At 41.0% G+C, this 22,828-nt stretch overlaps 1 protein-coding gene across 1 annotated transcript in view; it reads right to left on the bottom strand.

The window, feature by feature from the left end:
* nnt (nicotinamide nucleotide transhydrogenase) overlaps nt 1–22,828 on the bottom strand; it is a 46,286-nt gene that overhangs the window by 22,608 nt on the left and 850 nt on the right. The window contains exons 2-12 of the mRNA XM_071913512.2: nt 21,641–21,856; nt 16,540–16,769; nt 14,866–15,083; nt 14,146–14,233; nt 13,946–14,034; nt 13,263–13,450; nt 11,374–11,507; nt 10,334–10,525; nt 8,169–8,322; nt 5,732–5,893; nt 1,385–1,495 (exon numbers count right to left, since the gene is read on the bottom strand). Of these exons, the coding sequence (XP_071769613.1) occupies nt 1,385–1,495; nt 5,732–5,893; nt 8,169–8,322; nt 10,334–10,525; nt 11,374–11,507; nt 13,263–13,450; nt 13,946–14,034; nt 14,146–14,233; nt 14,866–15,083; nt 16,540–16,769; nt 21,641–21,794 (1,720 nt within the window). The 5' untranslated portion in view covers nt 21,795–21,856. The remainder of the gene's footprint in view (nt 1–1,384; nt 1,496–5,731; nt 5,894–8,168; nt 8,323–10,333; nt 10,526–11,373; nt 11,508–13,262; nt 13,451–13,945; nt 14,035–14,145; nt 14,234–14,865; nt 15,084–16,539; nt 16,770–21,640; nt 21,857–22,828) is intronic.

Here is a 22,828-nt window from a genome sequence, read left to right as displayed (position 1 = left end):
CTAACAGACTTTTATGATTACAGGTCAAATCACTGTCAATTCTCTCTTGATGATATAGAGCATCTTGGCTTTTTTCGTTTATGGCTTTGGGAGTGACTTGTTTATTTTGACAAATCAAGACTGAACTGTCAAAGATCATAAAGACAGTACTACTTGAGTGGCATGGATTTTTTTATTTTAAGCCATATTGAAGGTTATCGTCTATAATCACGTTTCCTAATGAAGTTTTGCCAGGCCGCTGTCAGAACAGCTTCTTAAACGAGATGCCTGGTGTAATAATGGTAACATAAGAAAACAAAATGCGATGAGACCTGGGACCATAGAGTAACACCGAGATTCTGAGAAACCGAACTAATTCAGCCCGAGGTATCCAGCAGCCCCAGGTGTTTTCCATGCCCTCTCTGCAGCTCATGACCATGGAGACGCAGAGGGAATGAGAGGCTATGGCCAGGGACCTGTTCCTCAAAACAGACACAAAGTCTATGAATTTCAGAGGCTGTTTTATTGGAGCTAAATTTCACTATTGTGTTTCGTCCCTTTCCATGGAATGTTTGTTTTTCTGTTCCCAAGGGTTTATGGGTAGTGCGGTGAACCACTTAGAAATGTGCGTGTGGAACCAAACCCATGGCGAACATCAAAAATAAAATTAAACAACTGCTCCTTAAAAGAAACTAGGTATTTCTATAAATGCTGTGGTATTTTAGCATGCTTTTATTAAGGGGAAAGTTAAGGGAGATCTAAGGAGCTAATAAGTGGTTTTAACAGTTGGTGCATTAACAATGCCACAGGGCCTATTTCCACAAGACTTGTGGCAGGATTCACAGCCTTGCCATGACCCTTAACCCTGGTGGGTGTCCTGGATCTCACACACACACACAAAACTCGGCGAGCCTTTGGTGTGGCCTGAACAAATTGACACCTTGGAATCAAGAGCCTCAGACATCTGAATGTCTTGAATTGAACCAATATGTATCTTAACTCTTCAAATGTCTGCAGCAAAGTCTCCTCATTAGTCTAGCTGTGAGCTACGAGGACATTCCTACGAGAAATGAAAACTAATTTGCGGCCTTGCCCTGGAGGTACGCTGTGTTTCCCAGGACCATTAAGGAGTGATGAGTATTATAATGGCTACAGGAACACTTTGTCATTATAATGGAATTATTAAGGGTAATAGCAGGAATGAATGTGTGTGGTCTAAGCCAGAGCCACTGCCTCTGGTCTGAGCAGGTGGGTAGATGCGGCAGCTGCAGGACTTGGTAAAAAGCATGTTATTGTATAATCAATATAAACACTTCAATCTTCAGCTTAAGTTGATATTTTATTGGCTAAAAGTTGCTATAACTGGCAAGGAACACTATGAGGCGTCTATGTGTGTGTGACTCACCAGCGATGTTGACCGAGGAGATGAAGGCAGCAAGTACAGCCAGTGTGTGAGCAGTAGATGTCGGGGCGTAGCCGCCTCCCATCAGGGACAGACCACCCACAGCCGTCAGACCTGCAAAACACAGATATTTTAGTATTCATAAACCTCAGTCTTCATAATACATGATATGTGACATCAAAAACGTACAGAAAATGTAATCAACCAAACAGTTTTCTCAACAGGATTTACAGGACAGGTCATTGTACTTTTTCTACACCATGCCTCTGTATCTGAGCACCAATTAGGTTTGTTTAATCACCACAAGTGTAGCCATTTTTATAGTTGTCTTCCTAACTTCAGAGTGTTGATATTCATCAAGGGAGAGGCCCAGCTGTGGTGTTTGATTTCTAGTCTGAAACATTTCATCACCGATGGAAAGAGAAAGAAAGGGGAAGATAGCGAGAAAGAGTATCTCTCTCTTACACACGCACATGCATTCTGTGTGTGTGTGTGTGTGTGTGCACACGTGTGTTTACCAAAAGAGGTCCTGGTGGCTTAGGAAATCTTGATAACATCAGTCCTGTAATGACTTACAGGCAGTAAGAGGCAATACACTGCTCCCTGCACGCCTGCATTCACACAGCCTACAGTTTAGGTCTAGCAGCAGGTTGTGTGTGTGTATGTACTGTATGTGTGTGTGTGTGTGTGTGTACACTTCAAGTCAATAGCCTCAGATATGATTTCCAAACAATGTACAGTATGACCTACTCTCACTTTCTTTCAGCTTTCTTCTTTTTGTGCTAACCCCAAGAAAGTCAGCTTTCTAATAATGTCTGTATCTCAGCTCCTAAAAAAACAAATATCACATAGCCATTTGAAATAAATGCCAGTCATCTGAAATGACTGAAATGACAACATGAAACCTTGACTACAGACAACAAAGAGAGCATAAAGAAGAGAGTCTACAGGAATCACAAGCCTTGGAAACATTTGTAGTTGTGTTTGTAGCTCAGAAGTGCCTGACTGCACACCAGGCTGCATGATATGTAAACTCATCAAAGAAGATTTACAATTTCTTTCCATCTGCTAGATGCATAATAATGATTAGCATGTTTTGCTCTGATGATTGAGTTGGCAGAGGAGCCGGTCAAAGGTAATGCTGACCTGAAAGTTCACCATTGCTCACATTTCCACCTAGGGCCCTTTGCTGGATGTGTTTTAGTACAGCAGCTTTTCATTTTTTAGTTGCTGTTTTTTTTTTTTTCCTACCTAGTCTTCTATTTTTTTTTATTTTGCTATTTTGCAGTAACCAACAGCCAAATTGGAAATGGATTCCAAAAAATGTAAACACTGGATGCTACACAATAATTCAGTGCGACCAAAAATGAAATTGTGCGACCTGGAAATTAAATTTGGCCGCACTAATGCGTCTACAAATGACAAGTGCGACTTTTTTTGAGTACCTTCTTTAGATCAAGCATAGCAGCCCCTCTCCTGTTATCTGATCTGTTCTGGCCAATCAAATGTCAGCTTGGCCTTTGTTTACTTCAAAGCTCTTTGTTTAGTTGGCTAAAATCAGCAAGGCTTCATTTCCAGCTGGCTTATTTTAAAAGGTCATTTTTGTTTTTAATACTGGCAATGCTCCCAAATCGATCACCATATTGATGTTATGAGCCTTGGAGTCGTGCATCAGACAAACCTATCTCCACACTTTGTTTCACTTGGATTTAGCACTGCGCCAGTGCAAGAGAAAGGAGCTTTGCTGTTGTATGTCATCCAATCTGGTAAACAGGATTAAACAAACCAAGCAAACCTGATAAATGGCCTTGTAAGATACAGTATTGTGGCCATGTGTATCAGGATTTGCATGTTTGGTTGACATATGACTCTAATTTTGAAATTTGGTCCGCACGTGGTAGAGGCTGTGGATACTTGCACCTCGGAGTTGCTGAAAATGGCGTTTGTATGGTAGGGCAAACAGTTAACTTGGACATGGAGTCTGTTTCTGAGACATTCAAAGTGAATTTTAACAATAAAATAATGCTTTTTAGTGTCTATTTTTTGTTTGGGCTATGTTTAACTCAGATTATTGACAAATGGTATCCAACTAAAACAATCAACAGTCTTTGATATGATTTCCTAATAGTTCCGACACAATATATAAGCAATTATTAGATTTATAAATTTGGCAATAAACAATGTTTAAATGACATTTAAACATTGTTAAAGCATTTACGACTCATTCATGAACAATTGAAAAATTGATAATTTTATTAGTTGATGGCTACAAATGAACTGACAAGGTGAAGGGGCATTGTTAAGCCAAGACAGTATCAATGAATTTGTAAAAACACACAGGGTCTATTTACACTGTTTAGAGATCAAAGGCATGCCTGGCCACCATAATTTACAGATTTGCCAGACAGAAAGCCGATAGGTATCAGTGGACCCAGGGCTAGAAAGATAGAAACACACACAAAAACATTGGGTGGCATAATCCCACTTGCGCATGTAGGTGTGTGTCTGTGTCAAACGCCACCTACCAGGCTACAGGCAGCGTGTAACAGTGAATCAGTGCTCTCAAGTAGATTAAAGCATTTCTGTGAGACACCAGATACAAAGACGTACTTCAATGAGACACTGAGTATAAAGCCAGTGGCTTAAGGATTTAAGATGACCCACCACTCCGAGTCACTACTAGTTGTAACACTATAATCTCCCCATAGTGAATATAAATGTCCTTCACTCAACCCCAAATTCCAATACGATTCCCTAATGTCTGTGTGTGAGCGTGTGTGTGTGTGTGTGTCTGCGTGTGAGCGTGTGTGTGTGTGCGTGTGTGTCTTTATGACGCCTGGCACAACAACTATAGAATTCCATTGGTTTCAATGTTTCCGTAACCGCAGTCAGTCAGTGACAGGAATAAAAAGGTGCTGGTAATAGGGACACGCCAAATACGCAGGGAAAAATACCTGGACAGGGAGGAGAGAGAGGGAAAGGGGGATGGGGACAGAAGGAGGGCAGAAAAAAAGGGGAGCAGACAACAGGGAGAGAAGAACGGAGAACCTCCAAATGACCCTTTATATGGTTTAAAATTTTGTAGCACATTAACTTCTTTTATTTGTGGTCTCATAAATACTGTTGATGCATTTTCTATGACGATCCTATGAAGTTTATACTACAAATAATTCCCTATTTTGTAATAATTAACATCTTCTAATCTCATCCATATGTAATATGTAAAATGTGTTTAAAGCTTACAATAAAATGCACTTCATGCTGGAATAAATTTGACAAACTTGACAGAGGTGCAGATAATGAAGACAAGATGACAGAAAAGGAGGGATAAAAGGACACAGAGGATGGAAATGGTGACAGAGGGGGAGACAAGGTGGTGTAAAGAGGGGACTGTGAAGATCGGGCATAGGTGTGACTAATAAAGCTTTCTGAGAGGAAGTGAAAACTGTCCATGTTGATTGTTACACCGCTGGGCACCACAGCAGACCTCTGATGTCTGGCTGTGTGCATTAGTAAACAAGCAAAGGGCTTCCCTGATGCCAAAGATCACCGACGGTGTGTTACTTCCTACCCCCGTGTGCTTTTAAGACTGATCAAAGCCATGGGAACGCACACATGCGTGCCACACACATGCACTTACTTCTGTAACCTCTTAACCCCTTAGTGTTAAGCGGCAGGTAACAAGATGGCTACAGAAGACTGCATTTGAACATTTTCAAGCTTGGGTTGCTCATAAATAACCGATTGCTGTCCATCACGTGTGTGTGTGTGTGTGTGTGTCTGTTTGTGTCCGTTTTGGTTGAAAAGATGCTATAATTACATTGCACACCAGAGAAACTGCTTCACATCCAGGAACTGGCATTTAAAATCTCTGCACTTAACTGAGTGGGGGAAAACCAAATTGAGCAAAGCATAGTTTGGTGTTAAGAGCATTTTCCTCTAAATGATGATGAGACACGCTGCAGACTATATAAACAACACTTAGAGTCCTGTGATGCATCACATTGTTAAAGCTACAATATGCAACTTTTTTTTACCATTAAATGAACAATAAGTAAATCAGAAATATTATACCATATCAGTCTGTGCCTGTCTGTGACCCGTGTGTACACTCTGTTTGCTTGAAAATGGCTTTTCAATAATGTTCGGGATTTTTGGGCATATACCATTTGCCCAAAAAATGCGGTGAGCTACGTTGAGGCTATCAAGGTGAAACTTCATAGAAAGTCGTAACAACAATGGCAGAAAGCATTAAGAAATGAAAGCTCCATTCTGCTCTTCAGGGTTTTAACGCGAGTAAAAGCTGAACTCACTCACCCCACAACACACACATACGCACGCACAACTAACCTGAGATGGCATTGGTGACAGACATGAGCGGAGAGTGCAAGGCGGGAGTGACTCCCCACACTGTGTGGTATCCCACGATGCCGGCCAGGCCAAAGGTGGTGACCATCTGAGTGAAGGCAACGTTGGGAGCCGCCAGACCGAGACCCACCAGGGTGCCAAAACCTGGCAGAGAGAGAGAGTGGGGCAGAGTTAAGGGATGCTGTTAAAGCAAAACAGGTTTTTCATTATCTAAAAATAACTGATATGAAGAGGATTACAAACACCAATAGGAGAATGCCAATATTAGGCTTAACTACTAAAATTAAAGCAAATAATGCAAAATGTCCACCCTCTGCACCCGTTGCACACCTGACCATCCTGGAAGGGGGATCCCTCTCTAAGCAGGCCTCCCCAAGGCTTCTTTCATTTCTTTTTCCTATTGTGGTTTTTGTGTGGTCAACATGCCAGGAGCTGAAAGTTAATATTCCAACTCCAGGAAAAAGTGCAGCTCTTTATTTTAGGTTTCTGTAGCAACATCAGCAACCACAGCTAGTGATTCACCAAATCATCTGCTGAGTGCTGCCTGCTTGTTTTATCTTTGGCAGCAGTGCTGGCAACTATTTAGAGTTTGGTTTATACGTAAGTGAATAAGATTTTGTTGAAGTCAATGTTGAACCACACATGTTTGAATTGACTGTGGTAGTAAGGTTTGGAGGCCAGCTGATGGCCCTGCTCAACATGTGGTGGGGATCCTTACTGGCCTGCAGATGGCACTGATTGATTATTTAGGCTAATAATAATAATAATAAAAAATAATACAATTTTGCCTTTTTTCCCAAGATTTCATGATAAAGTAATCTTTAGTAGAGTTATCTTTATTCCATGTACTTGATGTTTGCAAGGAATCATGGGTAGTGTTATGTAAAGACACTTGGCTGCTTGTGTTCCCGTTTCTAAGCTGCATCCATCCAGCTAGAAATAGCGCAAATAAGACTGGATGTAGGGCAATTTTGCCCTCAAGAATTGTAAAAACGCTGAAACACATGAATTATTATTGATGAACACAAGGGTTTTATTTTAAAGGTTGTGACTGGAAGACCCATTTTTCATTCTAGCTGGATTGACAATGGTCTGTTCCTAGCAGCAGCACTTGAGAATGTGTTTTGGATTTTATATATTTTTGTATATCTTGCTAATTGTAAGCACATTTTGGAATGTATCTAATATAGTAAGAACTCTACTATGGTACCCATGTTTCTGTTTCTTCAACAGATAGTTAATGCTCAAAAACAGCTTTGTCTGGTTAGATGTACAAGACTGTAAACTAATAACATGTAACATATTTTTACTCCAAACCCTTTGGTGTATCAATAAAAGGTGTTGCTAAAATATTAGAGCTGTTTGTATCCATGACAGTCCTAGAAAACACCTATAATTATCAAATTACATGCCAACACACTCACAGCTGACAAGCATGTAACTAGCACTAAGCAGGTTTTCACTCGTTGTAAAAGATGTTCCCTTAGCACAGCAGTAATAAAGCAGCTAGCTACAGTAGCTATGTGGTGGGGTTAACTAGCAAACTACCAGTGCACCTAAACAATGTGTGAACCACATTAACTGCATGTGGTGCGCTTACACAGAGCGGTGTGCAGCACCATGGGAACCACTCACTGCAGCTCTACTTCAAACAAACACACAGCATGAGATTGTTTTTACAATGCACACTTCCTGACACTAACAGGGTGTCTGTGTGTGTGTGCTTGTAATCTGCCTCTCTCACTTCTCGCCTCCGGTGCACATTCCAGCAGTGACCTAAAAAGCTGATTATTAACCTAACCATCACCTTAATGCCAACCAAGGCCTACTGCTTAACCTTAACCATTAACATCTACGAAATAATGAACCTTGTTAATCAGCAATTTTCTAAGACGGAGCTATTTTTGATTTAGCTACTTAACCAGAAAGTAGAGCTGAAAAATTTATCAAAAAAATTGAAATTGCAATATGAACTTCTGCAATTTCCAAATCGCAGAAGCTGCAATTAATTGCTTAAGAGAGAGCTACGTCCAAAATGGATTTCTAAACAAGGAGTTCCAGGTAATCTTTGGTCCATGAATCAAGTACAATATTGGTGAAAACCTCAAACTCAAACTCAGTAAATCCTGCACACTGACATCTATTTTTTCATTTTATTTTTTTTTCTTCAAACAATTTTAAATATATGAATATATTCTAAAAAATATATGACAAAAAAAAACTTGTGATGATATGAATCGCAGTTTAAATCGCAATTGCAACATTCTGCCAAATAATCGCAATTCGATTTTTTGGCAATATTGTTCAGCCCTACCAGAAAGTCAAAAACCAAATGGCAGTAGCCTTTGCTCTGAATATGGCTGTATTATAGATAATCTGTACTTAGCATCTACATTCAGCTTCATCTGTAATAACTAACCTCCGGTGTAAATGCCAGCACTGGTGAGTGTGGCCTTGAAGGGAGAGACTTGTGCTGCCTTCTCTTTCGCCATTTCCTGGACACTCTTGGGTTTAGGAGGAGCTGCGGTGGGCAAATTGTTGGGCTGGGGAGCGGGGAACAGGTTCTTCCCATCCTGGAGGTGGGATGGGGAAACACAGAGGCAGAAGGAGACAGGGAAGGAGAAAGATAGAATATGGGAACAAAGGACAGAGAGAACAGGAGAATGAGACAGTGTAACAGAGACAAGGGAGAAATAAGGAAATATAAAAAAAAACATGAGAGACAGTTCACTTAATCATTCCTAATGATCAGTATGAGCAAGTATCAAATATTATTGGCTGTGGATGCTGGGAACTAGTAGCTGTCTACACATTATGGACAAGAGAGAATTGTTAAAAAAGGGTGGTGGGGGGTATTCATAAATTATATGAACAATATCAAAGTACATTTATTGAGAGCTAATTTGATCTCTGCTTTTAATCCCCGTTTCCATTAACTGATGGTTTACAGTGACCTCTGTTGCATACATAAATCTGTGTAACATTAGACTATGCTGTCAAGATCAAAGTAAGACAACTAATGGTCAGTAGGGAAATAATAAATATCTGCATTTCAGCAGCATTGATAAATGATGATGCATGACCATTATTATGATCAGATCTGGGTTAAGTTACTATCTGGAATCTATTCTTTTACCTTAAAGAATTAACGCAGCTTGACAGAGAGCGAACAGCACATTATAACAAATCAAATTTCCCCCAAAATATCATGTTGATCTGTGATTTAAGACATGTGGGTCCATGAGAAAAAGGGAGTGAAAAATCACTCACCAAAAAATTGAGGTCAGAGGAGGTATTCGACCCTTACTATCATTCATTTATGTCAACCAATACTTCATGTGAATATCTTGTTTAGTATTAGGCTAATGAAGGATCGCAACAAGCCCCTCTACAAAATTAATCTGAGGGAAATTCTCTTTTCATTTACCCCCGCAGTATGAAATATATGTGCATAGGAAGTTATGCACAGGACAACTGAATTCTCAAACAGTGTAGGCTACTTTTACGAAGGACAGAATGCTCTTGTAAGACTCCCTGTCTGTATAAAATTGTGTCCCTAACATCACAATAGCAGCCTTTGTAGTCCCACATCAGTCCCACATCAGTCCCACATCAGTCCCACATCGTTAACAGTTGTTCAGAGGGAATTTTGACCTACTTCCTCTAGAGCAGGAGGCCCATAGGTAAAGCAGCAGTAGACAACTAATTTGGTGACACATTTTGTAAAACCAAGTGGAATTAAATTCTCATGAAATACATGCGAAAATAAATCCTTGATTAGAAACATTTGTGTTTTTTTGGTAACATGACCCATAGTCGGACTGTCCAACTTAAAGGAATATGGGTATCATTTTCAAATTAAGTTTAATCAGAAGTGAACATGGATACCAATGTTATTAAAAAGTGAATCTATCACTGTTACAATCAGTAGTCCCATTGATCTCATGCTTGCTTTCATTTGTTACAATATTGGGAGTTTTGGTTACAATTATATGCAAAATCTCAAGAATTCCTTTCCAATACACTGAATAATTGCACTCCAAAAGCAAAATCAAGGGGAGAAAATGAAATTTGTCAAAAAGAAGCAACTCATAAGGCCAAAAATGGGTATATGTTACTGCAATCAGAGGTCAACCAAAATAATGGGTAATCGGTGAATGTGAGTGCCAAATTATAGCAGACTACACTATAAGATTGTGAAAATAAATACTGGTGTTCAATGATGTAAGATAGTTCTGCGATCCATTAAGAATTCACACAAAACTGCACTTTTTTCTATTAGGATTCTGGTAAATCGATCACTTATTTTAGGTATTCAATCATGAATAATAATGTTTGGGGATATTGGGGGGGGGCAACTTTTTCCCATGGGTGACTACAGCTGAGAGAAGGTCAGCTGTACGTTAGTGACATCTAGTGGCTGTGATAGGAACTTGCAGGGCATTTTGGATGTTTCCTCCATGATTGTGTGGCTTCTGGCTTCTGTGAAAAATGTTGTGTAATCGTAGAATTGTGGAATCCTGTTGCTGTTGCATGTGAATGTATGCATGTCTGTTCGAGTGCTGGCCACATGAGACCTCGTACCTGCATGACAATAGATCCCCTGATGACGTGATCCATGGTTCCATAGTCGAACTCTTCCTTGACATCAAAGAAAAAGTTCTCCTTGCTGGGGCTGATGGCCCTGATCAACTTAGTGATGTTGTTGGAGTACAGAGTACTGGACTGGGTCGGCAAACGGCTGGGCAGGTCTGTGAAGCCGATGTGGGTCACCCCCTACGACAAATAAAACATAATTATGAACTAATAACAGCTACTGTCAGCGCTGATGGCTTTGATCTGCTTAGTGAAATTGTTCGAGTACAGACACTTATATTAATCATCCACCACAGCCTCAAAAGACAAACACAATCAACATAAACCACAGAAAATGCATCCTCTAAGGGTGTGGAAAGATTAATTTATAGATAAATAGAAACTGTAAGCACACACACACACACACACACACACACACACACACACACACATCTGTGGTGCCTGCAGGGATACACAGACACACTGTAAACCTTATGAAAATGAAACTATGGACCAGGTATCACAGACTCCACCGAAGTGCGGACGGAGCTTTCAGAACAGTGAGGAGGGATTCCCAGTTAAATTACACTCTAATATCCATTCTATCACCAATGAGAGGCAGGTAAGTGCACTTTCCTTGGGAATTAATTTTATATCCAATGATGTCCAATGTCTGTTTTGCAATAAAGACCAGCCTGAAAAGCCACCTTGCAAAAGCAGTGGCAGAGCGGAGGGGAATAGGCCTTGACATTACACTTTTTTTTTTTTTCATATTTCCATCTGTTGTACATCATTTACAGACCTTGGACTAAATGGTTGCATAAGGTATAGACTACATTTTCTGTGTAACCTGGCGCACTACTATAAGAGACTTGTACATGTGCAAAGTGGCATTAAAGACACAAACACATTATAAAAGTAGCTTAAGTGTGCTGAAATGGGTGGGCTGGCAGCTAGACCTACCCAGAAACATTTCCCAGCACACTCTCTCTTTCCAGAGATGTGTATTTTTGGTAAGGATATGTGCGTATGTGTGTTTGTGTCCTTACATTGTGTACTGACAGATCCCCAGGTACTGTGGTCTCAATGTTTCCGCCAGCCTCAGCAGCCAAGTCCACCACCACTGACCCATCTTTCATGCTCTCTACCATCGGTTTGGTGATCAGGATGGGCGCCCGCGTACCTACAATTTTAACATGGAAATACAGACATCAGGGAATTGTGGGTAGGCTGACAGCCAATTCCATGCGTCTCTTATTTGTCACTTGAGCATTACGTTCATGCTCAAACCAAAAGACTAAGGGTGAGATCTGTCTGAATCAGTAGACTTCTGCCAAGTATCTGTAAGATCAGGTTACCTTAAAATGTATCTTGAGTGATCGGATAGCAATCCAGAAAAATCGAGGAGTAAATGCACCCAAGACACATTGGGGACGGATTAAAAACCGATTAAAACTCGGGAGGTGGCTGCAAATTAGCCAAGTGTGAATAGAAATCTTTCTCCAAGCTACATATGTAATCTCCTCCCAAAATGTTATGTCCCCAACTGAAAAGAAAAATAGCACGCAGTTTTGTTTTGATCTAAGCAGAGCTGAGGAGGCAAACATCGTCAGGCGACAGGCAAAAACCTCTACCATCGGTTGGATATGGATGAGACTAACAGCTGGAGTACAAATGAAACCAGATGTTTACTATCATTGTATACAGACAAAAATACTAGGCTACAAGGGAAAGCGCAGGGGGGATGGCAATCAGATTTCTATCTGGCTGCCTAAGACGCATTTTTGATAACAAATGTAAATGTAATGTGGATAAATCGCATCTGCATACAATCTGGATACTAATCGCATGAAATGCCAGGTGTAAATGGGGTCATGGATGCATGCATGCTGAAAAGTTTTGATGGGAACCATATTTAGGACCATTAAGAGCTGTGACTGCATTCCCCAACCTTTACACAATGTTCCCACCATACCCTGATGTAAAATTCAATTAATTTTACATGACTTTCCACAACCAATTCGGAGCACTTCCATGATCTAAACCAGTGGTGGGAAACCATGTCCCATGGAGGGCAGAGAGTCTGCAGGCTTTCATTCCAACCCAAAACTACACCAGGTGATTTTACTGATTAGTTCCTCCTCTGAAGTTGTGTTCATCAGTGAAATCACCTGGTGTAATGTTTTGTTGGAATGAAAACCTACAGACTCTTGGCACCTCATGGCACATGATTTCCCATCACTGATCTAAACCAGTGGTTCTCAACTCTGGTCCTCAGTCAGGACCCAGAGTACTGCTGGTTTTCTATCCTACCAGGTAGTTAATTGCATTCACCTTGCATTGTAGGTGTAAAGCAGTCCCTGATTAGATGGACAGCTCTGGGTCCTGGGATTGAGAACCACTGATCTAAACAGTTTGGTTTTCACTATAGCTGCTGTGGAGGAGTGGCCAATCATCTAACCCAGTGAATATATGAAACATGTTGTAAAATATATTCTGGTAAAGTGAATATCAGGGAATTTGTCAAATTCATTGATATTCCATGACTTGCCCAGATTATTTCTTAAATTCCCTGAATCTCCCTGCTTGGAACACATGTCTCACATTCCATGATATTCCAGATATTCCATGACCAGCAGTGAGAAGCCTGTTTACACGGCCTCCAGTTTGGGGACAGTCTACATTGGCAATGTGTGGGAGAGCATGTGAAGGCATGAAATAGAGAGAAATAAAGTGCATATGACCCACAGTAAGTATTACCACAAACTACTGAGTATATTTGATTGTAATTGACATTCTTCCATATGCTATTGCCATTACAGCAAAGTGCTCTATATAGTGGAAGAGTGAGCCACCATGTACCTTTCACCTTGTGTGTTTATGTGTTCACACTGGTGTGTACACACATCAGTGCATGTGTCTGTGCTTCTGTGCATACCAGGAATTAGAGCAGTGCTGATGAGAATGTCCACGTCCAGACACTGTTTGGCAAACAGCTTCATCTCAGCCTCTATGAACTCCTTGGACATTTCCTTGGCGTAGCCTCCCTGGCCCTCTCCTGACTCCTTAAAGTCCACCTCCAGCGGCTCCGCGCCCAGGGACTTAAACTGCTCCAAGGCTGCAGCTCTGGAGAGGGAGAAGACGGGGCGTCAGAGGTGTTTTCTTGGCAGGCCAGTAGGAAAGGTCTCCGACACAGCATGCGGACACATGCCACAAGTGACACTAAAAGTCTCCATTCTCTCAGATTTTCAATGTAGGGGAAATACTGGTAGAAACAGTTTAATGTCCTGCTGCATGAACAGAGCATAGCGAGTCATACGTTGCACAAAACAGTCACAAAATGTAGTAGTTAGAAAGCTTAATCCCCTTCCTATTCTTTGATACTTAGATCATCCACTACTATCATTTCAAGTCAATACATGCTGCTGTCGTCATCTAGTGGTAGGGTAGAAAACTGTTTCTACTCTCATTATTACTAACTGTATAATCTGGTGCACAACGGTTGAATGAGAAAAAAATATATATATATTTATACCTTATGTGTGTGTGTTGGGCCCCATTTTATCCATTTTTATTTACAAAATAAATCTTTTTTTTTTTCACAAAAATCAGAAAACATACCTGGTATCAAAGCCTCTGACAATGGCTCCCATGGCCCTGGCGGTACCAGCTGCTGCCAATCCAGCCACCCCACCTCCAATGATCAGCACCTATTGACACACACAGGTTAAAAGTTAAAAACTGGCACAGACACATTCACACTATGGAAACACACACATATGCGCACACACACACACACACACGCACTCCTACAAACACACCTTTGCAGGTGGCACTTTCCCAGCTGCAGTGATCTGTCCAGTGAAAAAGCGACCAAAGCTGTTGGCTGCCAGCACCACTGACTTGTACCTGAAAAGACAGAAGTGAAGAGAAAAAAGAGATATGGAATGATGAAGAAATTAAAAATGTCAGTCATTTCAAAATCAGTGAAGCAATATGGACATATTATATACTTACATATAAGAAAAACAAAAACAAACACCAAATATACATGTGAAAATGTTTTCAAAAATGTTAATGGGATATATTTTAATACATGTACTGTATATGCATGTGTGCATCTTGGTCTTGGATCTAAATATAATCCGTGTTTACACTGACTATGCCAAGTAGACATTCAGACTGCCAAGGCAGACATGCCTGCCTGTTAACAAATTAAAAGATAGATAGATAGATAGATAGATAGATAGATAGATAGATAGATAGATAGATAGATAGATAGATAGAGATAGGATAGAGCTGAGAGATTCTGTTTCATTAACAAATACTTCATTTGTCAACTACTAATGTTTTGGACACGAATATCCAACAAACACATACAGTACAGAAAAGATAGTGAATATGGACCATGCAATGTTAACTGTGCATCAATGTAGAGTTTATATGCGTACATGCCTGTTATATGTTTGTAGTTTCATGCATCTCTCTGCGCCCCCCTTCTTATCTATTCTAAGCATAACTGTGTGTGTGTCTATACTGACCCTGCGATGTTTGCCATGGAGCTCAGTGCATCAAAGCCCTGGGCAATGGTGACCCTGGGCACTTGGTCCATAGCCAGGACAGTGGCCTTCTTCTGGGACAGCAGGTCCATCAGCTCAGGGTTCTGAGCTGGGTAGATGAAACTGACCAAAGTGGCCGCTTCCTTCATCAGATCAGCCTCATGGGCTCCCAGTGTCGGGTTGAACATGGGAGCGCGCACCTGGAGGCAAAGAGGTTGGTTGGAGATGTAGGGAGAGGAGGAACAAGGAGGAGACATAAGAGGCAAAGAATGGGCAAAATATTGTCCTAACAACTCTAGAACAGCTAGAATGTTTTAATAAATCTTTGTGGCCTCATTACGAGTGAGAGACAGAAAGAAAGAGAGAGAATTAAAGACAGTGTTAAATAGGCCAGAGTACTGTGTGAATCTATCTGCAGAACAGTAATTCCACTCCATGTAGCTTCACTGAGCATTGTACACTTTAAAGAAAGTCCAGGAGATATAGCTAGAGGGTGAATTCACAGTTTCACGCTCCTCTCAGCAATACAATACTATCCAATACCAGGACGTCTTTGACATCTTTAATGGGTGTAATGGGCCTGGGCGTACCACTCATCCGTTCCATAGCCTGCATGTCTGATGCCAGGACATATTTCAAACCATTCATTGTTGCCCTAGCCTGAGTATACCAGCGGTCCTTTCACTTTTCTTTTTCATTCCTTCTCTTCTCTCCCTCTCTTCCCTACCTTGACCAACACACTGTATACCAGAGTGTCTGACATGTTAAATGTTGAGCCTGAACCATTCATTTACCTGCCTTCATCACCGTGTCCAGGATGTCTTTGACATCTTTAATAGTTACTCTAGACTGGGATAATTGTTTGTCCTTTCCTTCACTCCCATTTCTCACTTTTCCTCTGGCCTGTCAGATGCCAAGACATATTTTACTTTTTTAATTCATTGTTCCATCCCCAACACCCCCACCCAACACCCACCCTAAATTTGTTCCCACTTCTTTCCTCTCCCTCCCACCAGCTCTCTTTACCTCCTCTCCCCGCTTTAACCAGCACATCAGACTGAGGACACCCATTATGTCTAAAATCTTTGCTCTGGCTTGTGCATACTATTGACGAACCCCCTTCCACTCCTCCAATCCACCCTTCTTTCTTTTCTTTTATTCACTTACTTAACCTTTATCCAGAGTCTTAAGCAACACCCTGCTTTTCATTGATTTACCCCTCTCCTCTTCCCTCCCTCCCTCTTTTCCTACCTTGACCAACATGTCTGACGGTAAGACATGTTTGACATCTTTAATTGTTGCTCTGGCCTGGGAATACTGGTTCTTTCCCACATTCGTGTTCCTTCCTTCTCCCTCTCCCACCTGCTACCTTAGGCAGCACATCAGATGCCAAAGATCTCTGCCATCTTCAAATCGTTGGCCCACCCTGAATGTGTCATTACTTCTCTCCTCCCATTCATTCCTTCCCTTTCCCTCTTCCTCCCATTATCCCTCATTCCCTCATTCCCTACCATAGCCAGCCCATCAGATAACAAGACATTTCAGACATTTGCAATTGCTGCTCTGGCAGGGGCATACTAATCATCCGTCCACCCATTCCCCACCCATAACCAACTCATACAACTGCAACACATCTTTAACATCTTTACGCCTTACCTTAACCAGCACATCAGATGCCAAGACATCTTTGACATCTTTAATTGTGGCTCCAGCCTGGGCGTAGTGTTCGTCAGGGAACTTGGAGGACTCCCCGGCTCCAGACTCCACGACGACATTGAAGCCCTGTTTGATGAGCGCCTGGACACCGGCTGGAGACAGCGCCACACGACGTTCATTCTGGAAAATTTCCTTAGGAACACCAACTGTGATTTGTTTGTATGGAACACCTAGAAAGATAAAAAGAGACGAGGTGAGACAAGTGACAGTCGTTTCATTCACTCATTTATTAATTCTGCCATGCTTTAGACTGATTGATGCAAAGTTAATGGGCCGTTGTTTTCTGCCTTGTTTATATAGGTTTATTTGTTTGTTCATTTATGAGCTTTTTTCAAGTCATTTCAAATCGATTTTTAAAAGCGTTAACAAAGAGGTTTGTCACAGTGTTTCAGTGTTCTACAGGATATAAAAACAAGAGAGAACAAACATTTCAAACATTAGGGTATGAGGAATGTGTGTGTGTGTATATGAATGGGTTTGTGTGTGTGTGTGTGTGTGTGTGTGTCTTGCCCTAATGCTCTCAAAAAAATCCACACACACTCAAACTGATAATGATTAAAGCTTTACCCACACCCAGATATTTAGTTAATTCATTCATCGTTCATTCATTCATTCATAATCGTAACAATGATCCATTCACATTCAACAGCTTTATGACTGGAGAAGTAGGAGATAAGAGATAAGCTTTCATTATAAAAATCATAAGACCACAAAGACCTTTGAGAGTTATTATCTGTGTAATAAACTACTGTCACACCCTCAATAAAGTATGTTTTCTCCTGACTGCATGCATTGTTGTACCAGCAATAACACAGTAGCACTAAAATTACATTAAGAAAGGACATGACTATAATGATAATAAACTTTATTTATATAGCGCTTTTCCAAACAACTGTTACTGTGCTCTACAAAACAAATGCATAAGATGAATGAATGAATAAAAGAGTGGATAAAAAAGGAAACCAGACAAAAGGAGACTTACAAAATTACACCAGGGATAAAACGGGACATAAAACAACATCATGTCTGGACTACAGGCTTAATGCTGTTGGAAAGGTTTCCCATGTTGTCTTGAATCTGGTTGATGCAGTTTGGGGAGCCAGATAGAACAATCTCAGACTTATTTTTGTGATGGAGGAAAGTCTGGGACATCCAGCACTTCAAATCTGAAAAGCAATCCTTGAGGCCACTAGGGAGAATGCATGTGCTCCCAAATAGATATCCACCTACTGTATATCAAACCAATGAATAAACTTCGCAAGCTTAAGACTTGACCGGTTTACACTACTATTACCTACTCATGCCCTTTCAGATAGATGACTCTGTAGTTTCAAGTAGAAACTCCTTGAAAAACTACACAGTGAGTGGAGTCAAAATTGTGTTTACCATAAATATATCCACTGGCCTTTCTAAGCAGACTGACTAGGTCAGTGTCGTATGATAAATGGCCAACACGGACATACTGTTATTCATTACCAACCTCTTCTTTACTGAAGAACTTATGTTTTAGAAAGGGGCAAAGATAGTGAGATAGTAAGATACAGAAACAATGTAGTTTGAACTGCAAAAGGGGCCAAGTTCCCTTTGTTGTCCAATGTATTTGGCATGCATGTAGACCTGATTCAACATGTGTGAGAACAAGGAGCTCCAGATGCAGAAAGTGATAGCGAAAGCACAAATGGGGAGAGAGAAAGTCAGAAAGACAGGAGACAACTGAGCAACAAAAACAGAGACACAATGAGAAGGACAGAAACACACAACAAATAGACTGGGGGGAAAAAGTTCAGTGTAGTGCCTCAGTATTCTGTGTGTGCTAGTGACAGGCAGGTCACATGTGGTGTTGGTTCCTATGGAAAATTCCACTGAAGCCCTTTCCCACTGTCTCCTCTATAGATAAACACAGGTGCCTATGACAAGCTGTCTTTCCTTTCACCATGCTGGGCTGACTAGAAGGAACTTGTCCTCTAACAACTTATATCCTAGTGTCCACACCACACGAGGCTAAAAACACTAGTATCTACAAACTGTCCCCCATCTTTTGCTGACGACACCCTTAACACCGCAGCTAGCGAACAGCTTGAGAGTAAGAAAAGTATTTAATTCAGAGTTGTGCAACCTCTCTTGTCTGTCCTATTACTGAGCAACAATTTAGCTTAATTTAGTATCAAAATGAGGAAGGTACCAGTAGAAGTACAGAACCACCGCCCATGAGAAACTGACCAAGTGAGCTACAAGTGACCCAGATTGAAAGCACTAATACACAGGCCTATAGAGAAAATAATCATCTTGTATTTAGACTCTCCATGCCTGTGTACTTTAGCCTACCTGCTGATGTACTGACACACAGATAATAATAATAATAATAATAATACCATGACATAACCTATGAACCTCAATATCTAGGTTAAAGATAAAAGTGTGTGAAGTCCAGTTTCCTTAATAACAAAGTTTCCACGACTAGGAATATCAATCTGGTGTCCATGACCACATTCAGTTTTTATGAGCAGTACCTCTACTTTTTTCAGCCAAGAAGTCCACTATTTACTGCACAATTTTTCAGTTACATAACACTAGTCCGACATAAAAACATCTACATCTAGGTTAGACATGCTTGTAAGTTTGGCAAGGCCAACAAAAATCCAAGTTCATAAAACCAGTCACACATGGAATCAGCATCAACATGTCAAAACTAATGAGAAAACTTACAAGTCTACAGGCTTCCTAGAGGTTAAAGTATAATCAGGCCTATGTTAAGTGTGTGTAGTACTGAGTTCCTCGTCTCCACTCATCTGTCTGCTCTCGGGACTACCAGCCTGCCAGTTGATACTCTGTCAAGAATAGACGCTGCCAGCTGCCACTGGAGTTAGCCGACCTGTAGGAATGTCAACCAATGACACTGCAAGCCAAGTCGCCAGCAGTCCTCAGACACCCACCTACACACACAGAGACTTGGACCCAGCACATACAGACATAAAGCACCTGCAACCAGCTGATACTGGCTTTCACAGTACACACACACACACACACACACACACACACACACACCTTCTGCTTCTACAGGTTTGGATACAGACCGAGGGCATGGAAAATGGGGAGTAATGCTCAGGGGCTGCATTATATTTAATGTGACCTTGGGACTGGGAGCAAACACAGGTAACAACAATCTCCCCTAAAATAATGAAGAGTTCTGAGCTGAAGGCAAAACTATGGGGGCAAACTGACTTCTATTTGACTTCTATCCATCTTCTATTTTGTTGGTTTTATCACTATTTTGCCTGAACAGTGCATTTCTCTTTGCTCAACAACAGTTACAATGTATGCTGGGATAGACTCCAGCCCCCTGTGACAAAGCAATAAGTGGATAAAGAGAATGAATGAATGAACAAATGAATGAATGAATGACCAACACTTACACCTTGTTTTTGACTGCTAGCATGGGTTTGGTGCAAGTGTATGACAATGCACACCTAAACTACAGGTCCTGGTGTTATCATGATGCCATCACTACTGTATATTTACATAACAATTCCAGCTTTATTGTATGTATAGCTATTTGCCAAGGATGACAAGGACAACGCTATTGATTGCCATATTTGTCCTGCAAGCATTTGCTGAATACCTAAGATCACACATCAACACAGAAAGACAAAGAGAAGATTTGCTGGTGACGCGCCACTTAGCACCTCTACTTTGCCTGCAGCCATTAAAGCGTCATAGCGCCTGACGCTTTCTATCTGCCCAGGGCTTGAGCTGCAGGTGGTGGTGCTATCATGTTGCTATCAGTACTGCACAGTTACGTCACAATACCAGATTTATTATATGTATAGCCAGTTGCCATGCGAGTGTGAATTCAGTGTCTTGAATTCACAGGTCAACAAATCACCAAATGCTCCACAACAGATTTGAGAAGTTGTAATCATGGAATTGTGCTACAAAAGTATATTCATGAAAAAAGATCAACATGCAAGTTCTCAATTTACCTACTATGTTTACCTACTATAATAACTTCATAGTGACCTTGCCAAAACATGTTTAACTTGAACAGCATAGAAAAACAAAAACAAATAGTAAAACAAAGTACACAGACAATGCCAATACAGCTCTTGCTTGCATAGTTGAACAGAATGTAGCATGTAGAGTAATGCAAGCCTATCTGAAATCCATATGGTGAAATTAACTGGCCACTAACACCGTCAGTCACAACACTAGTAGCTTCTAGCTGGTAACTATCAGTCTAGCTAGCAAGCAAAGTAGAACAATATGGTTGCAGGAAGTAGCTGTTGTTGCTGATCTCACCACTAACAACACAGTAAAAGTGTTATCCAATCAATTGTCCTGACACACTATCAAATGTTAAGGTTTGAGACAGTTTTGTTTACTCTTGGACACAGACCAGGCAAAAATTAACTTTAGGCATTCTAAAGAACAATCTTGAGTGTCCTAAATCTATTTTATGTCTTCCCTATGACATTGCAGCCCTGTTTCTTTGAAGCCCTCCTGGGTCTGTATGCATGCAGTATTTTAGGATAGCTGAACTAATTTGAGACCAGTTTGGGTGAAGGTTGCATGGTCATGTGACCTCAATATCCTATATTAGTGCTCATATTTTAACCCCTTGATCACACTTCATGCATCAAATGTGTTGCTCTCCACTGAAAGTTGCTGCAATGCAATGCAAATGTTACATGCATTGGATTTATTCTAATGATGTGTTTATTAAGCATGTGTAAGCTAAACCAAATGAGTTATCATGTTGTTTACACTATCTCTTATGTTTGTGTTGAAAACATTTATTTATTAAATCAAAGTTATTCAAAAAATAATTCAAGAGAACTGATTCGAAAGAATCAAAATTATGTCGCAATACTACAATCAATAACAACAATTGATCAGTTTCATCTCAATAAGCACACAGCTTGCAGCAACATAAATTCATTACAGTTTAAGTGTGATTGTGGTGTTAGAAGCTTTCTGTAAACGGATCCTGCTGTTAAGAGGCAGCTTGCTGACTAAACAGGCGTGTTGTTGTCGGTTGTCTTACCTGGACTGGCACATCGTCCGAGAGTTTGCTGGGTCCTGAAAAAGCGCAAGCACTGCGATTTGACGGCGCGGGCGCTCTGCAGCTTCGCACAGGAAACCCCACTGAACACTGGGGCCGAGCAGCTGGTCACCACAACACGCAGAAGGCTCGCCATGGTGCACACACACCCAACACTCACACACCAGGAGGAGCTCAACTAGACAGACAGCACCCCTCCTGGATGGAGGGGGGGTGGAGAGGGAGAGGGAGAGAAGAAAGGGAGGATGGGGTGGGTGAGAGGGTGAGAAAGACAGAGAATAACAGGGTGAACTTCAATGCCAGCTTTTGCAGCTTTCCCACACCTACACACCACACCAGCTGATCACACACACTCACTATCACATTGCAAAAATATAGAAGCACACTGCAAGTTCCACAGGAATGTGTCCCTATACCCTTGCTGAATGCAGGCACAAGCAGACACTTATGACCTACATTTATGCAACAGGTCACATCCATGGAGGCAACACCTTCCCGCTAACCTGCCTGACCCACAAAGCACATGACACACATCGCTGTCATTATGATTCTGTCTCAGCCTCACACAGGCCTGGGCCTATTTTCATTCAGTTCAATGCAAGACCATGAGATTCATTTTGGAAATTTTGAAAATGTCATTAAAAATAACTATATTACATCCCTGATAGTTAGCATAGATCAACATCCACAAATAATGGATAACCAAGGCCATAAAAAAGCCCACTGAATAACTATCTGAGGTGGCATACAGCTTGTGGGCTATGTTTGGTTTGAGGGGAGATAATGGTTCTGGTATAGTCTGGATCAGGCTAGCCTTGTGGGGTTCAAACTAGAATTGACTGGCTGGCAAATAAGCCTGCCATGCACACACTAGTATACAACACAGAGTAACAGGCCATAAAGTAAAAAGGTCAAAAACAAACTGAACACAGTGTCACATATAAAAGCCTCTTTTTTGAAGGTTGACTTAAGTTTTTGTGACATGACATCAAAACCACTATTTATTTGAGGCTGTTTCTCACTAGAAAAATGGACTTGCAGTAGCAAAATAAAAAGGTCATGTAAATGCCATTGTGAAGAAAACTGAGGTAGGCTACAGTGCTTTTAAAATCAATTGGGCCCCGCTTAGCCCACTAGTAGAGTCCTGCAAATTGCAGCCTTGTTGACCTA

Source organism: Centroberyx gerrardi, chromosome 2, assembly GCF_048128805.1.
Source record: "Centroberyx gerrardi isolate f3 chromosome 2, fCenGer3.hap1.cur.20231027, whole genome shotgun sequence".
In the NCBI taxonomy this organism is placed as follows: Eukaryota; Metazoa; Chordata; class Actinopteri; order Beryciformes; family Berycidae; genus Centroberyx; species Centroberyx gerrardi.
This window is presented reverse-complemented; position numbering and strand designations above follow the sequence as displayed.